At 38.9% G+C, this 2,425-nt stretch overlaps 1 protein-coding gene across 3 annotated transcripts in view; it reads left to right on the top strand.

The window, feature by feature from the left end:
- LOC107729351 (TBC domain-containing protein kinase-like protein) overlaps positions 1–2,425 on the top strand; it is a 57,370-nt gene that overhangs the window by 40,933 nt on the left and 14,012 nt on the right. For all 3 annotated transcript variants that reach the window (XM_016539825.1, XM_016539826.1, XM_016539827.1), the window contains exon 23: positions 1,220–1,395. In XM_016539825.1, the coding sequence (XP_016395311.1) occupies positions 1,220–1,395 (176 nt within the window). The remainder of the gene's footprint in view (positions 1–1,219; positions 1,396–2,425) is intronic.

Here is a 2,425-nt window from a genome sequence, read left to right as displayed (position 1 = left end):
TGTGTATATATATATATATATATATATATATATATATATAATATTTAAAAAACCTTGCAAAGAAATTTTTTGGATTTTATTTTCACTCTGCTTGTCACAACGTAGTGCATCATGGGACTGTATATGAATGAGCTTTCACATTTTCTATAATAGCGTTAAATGCTTTCTAAGTAGGTAACGCTTGTTTTTAAAAAAAGCAGAGCTTCTCTTTCTCTCTCTTGCCTGTATTACTTCAGAGGACAGTAATCACAGCCTCTCAGTGAAAGTCCAGTGTTTATAATCCAGTATTCAGATAATATCCTCTTAAATAAAATGAAGCTGTCACACTCGGCTTGATTTAAATAGTAGGCCAAGCATGCTAAACCACTTCATTAGGGATACTTTATTTTTCGCTAACAGGATAGAAAGTGAGTGAGATAGCGAGGAAAGGATTCCTGATTTGTTTATATCCAGGTGAATCCCTGTTACTTTAATCTCCGGTTTAAGGCGCATGGCTCAAGAGAGCTGGCTTTGCATTTGAAGGAAGCAGCTGAATCTCCTCTTCTTCTCTTCATCTGCTGCTGGGAGAGTGTGACTGAAGTGTTGATGTCTTCGCTGAGTTTGTTTGTGACTGAATGAAGCATTGGCAGGGAGTCTTTGGATCAGCTGGAGGGCAACTCTCTGGAGAAGCTTTCCAAGGTCACCCAAGGTTAATTAGACGGAAGTTAGACAGTCTGTGATTCTCCTGCGGCTTTGCCAAATGAGCATAAAGTTGCTGTTCTTAGCACTCTTAAGATATTTAAATTTCCCTTAACTGCAAGTGCTAGATTCAATAGCTTAAGACTTGCTTGTCATAATGAAACAGCCTTCACTGTCTTAAAGCACAATTTGTGCTTTACATCACTACAGATGCATTTTGTTTCCACAAAAATATAAAGCAGCACAAATGTTTTTTAACACTGATAATAGTAAATGTTTCTTGAGCATCAAATCAGCATATTAGAATGATTTCTGAAGGATCATGTGACACTGAAGCCTGGAGTAATGAAAAATTCAGCATTGCATTGCAAGAATAAATTACATTTTATTTATTTATTTTACAATATTACTGTTTTTACTGCATTTTTAGTCAAGTAAAAGCATACGAGACTTCTTTCAAAAACATTTTTAAAATTTAACCCCAAACTTTTGACTGGTAGTTTATGTAGTGACATTTCTCTCTTTGCTGTTTTGCATTCAGAGATCGACATTGAACGCTGTGTACGGGAATCCATCAACCTCTTCTGCTGGACTCCTAAAAGTGCCACTTATCGCCAGCATGCCCAGCCAAACAAACCTGCCAGTGACAGCAACAGCTTCGGGAAAACACCTTCCTATTACTCTTCAGAATATCAAGACCTGACCAAAACGGACCTGGTGAGTGTCCCAAATCGACCTTTGACCTCTGAGTACCTCGGCTCCATAATCAGTCATCTCAGAAAGAAGGTTGGCTTGCAGCATTAGGATGCGGAATGCATTTCAGAAGATTATTTAAAGGAGACATATTATGTCCCTGTTTACAATATGATAAATCGCATGTTTATTTTAGATCTGTGCGACAGCAGCAATATACATTAAATAAATCAATAAATCCACTGCTCTCTTGTCTCCTCTGAGGCTGGGACTCTAAATAGTGTTCTGTGCTAGTCTGTGCAGCCAAAGACAGAAGTTAGCATGTTTTGCTCAAACTTTTGCTATGGCATTAGAACTGTACGCCGTTGTCGCTTGCGAAATCAAATGATGGCGCTGTGGGTGTAAATTTGCAGATTAAGGGGCAGTAATATTATAATGAGATCCCTTTGCCACGTCACCAAGGGAGCGCAATCTGACGCGCTCATTTTCTCAGACGCTTGCAGAAAAAGGCTTACTAAAACAAAGTTACTGGATTAATCTTTTTCACGTTTTCTTGGTTGGTAGATGCACCGGGGACCTGATTATAGCACTTAAAACCTGGAAAAGTAAGATTTTCATGATATGTCACTTTTCAAATAATTTCAATGCAAAGTAATTAAATTGTAAGCTGTATGTGTTTGGTCCTAGACCTGCACTCCTACAGGAGTACAACGCAACAGGACTATCGCGGGACCCAACGCAGCAGGGAGCAGCGCGGGACAACACGATGGGCGAGTGCGGGTGCGAAGAGACGCGTGTGTGCGCGGGATGCAGGAGAATAAAATGATTCACGGGACTCCCTCAAAATAGAAATTATCTAAACATAAAATGTCTAAAACATATAAATTGTTATTTATCTGTTGCTCAAAAGCAAAAAGAACAACAAATATTAACATGCGCAAGCTAGGCAGAGTTTCTATTTATAACACGTGTTTAAAGGGTTGCACAATGTAGCCAATCAGAGACTCAGCTGTTGATTTCTGGAACGCAATGGCCAATCAGAGGTGATTAAGTT

The sequence above is a fragment of the Sinocyclocheilus rhinocerous genome, unplaced genomic scaffold (assembly GCF_001515625.1).
Source record: "Sinocyclocheilus rhinocerous isolate Xijiao unplaced genomic scaffold, SAMN03320098_v1.1 scaffold1148, whole genome shotgun sequence".
NCBI classification, from domain to species: Eukaryota; Metazoa; Chordata; class Actinopteri; order Cypriniformes; family Cyprinidae; genus Sinocyclocheilus; species Sinocyclocheilus rhinocerous.
Note: the sequence above shows the minus strand (reverse complement) of the source record. Positions and strands in the feature narration are given on the sequence as shown.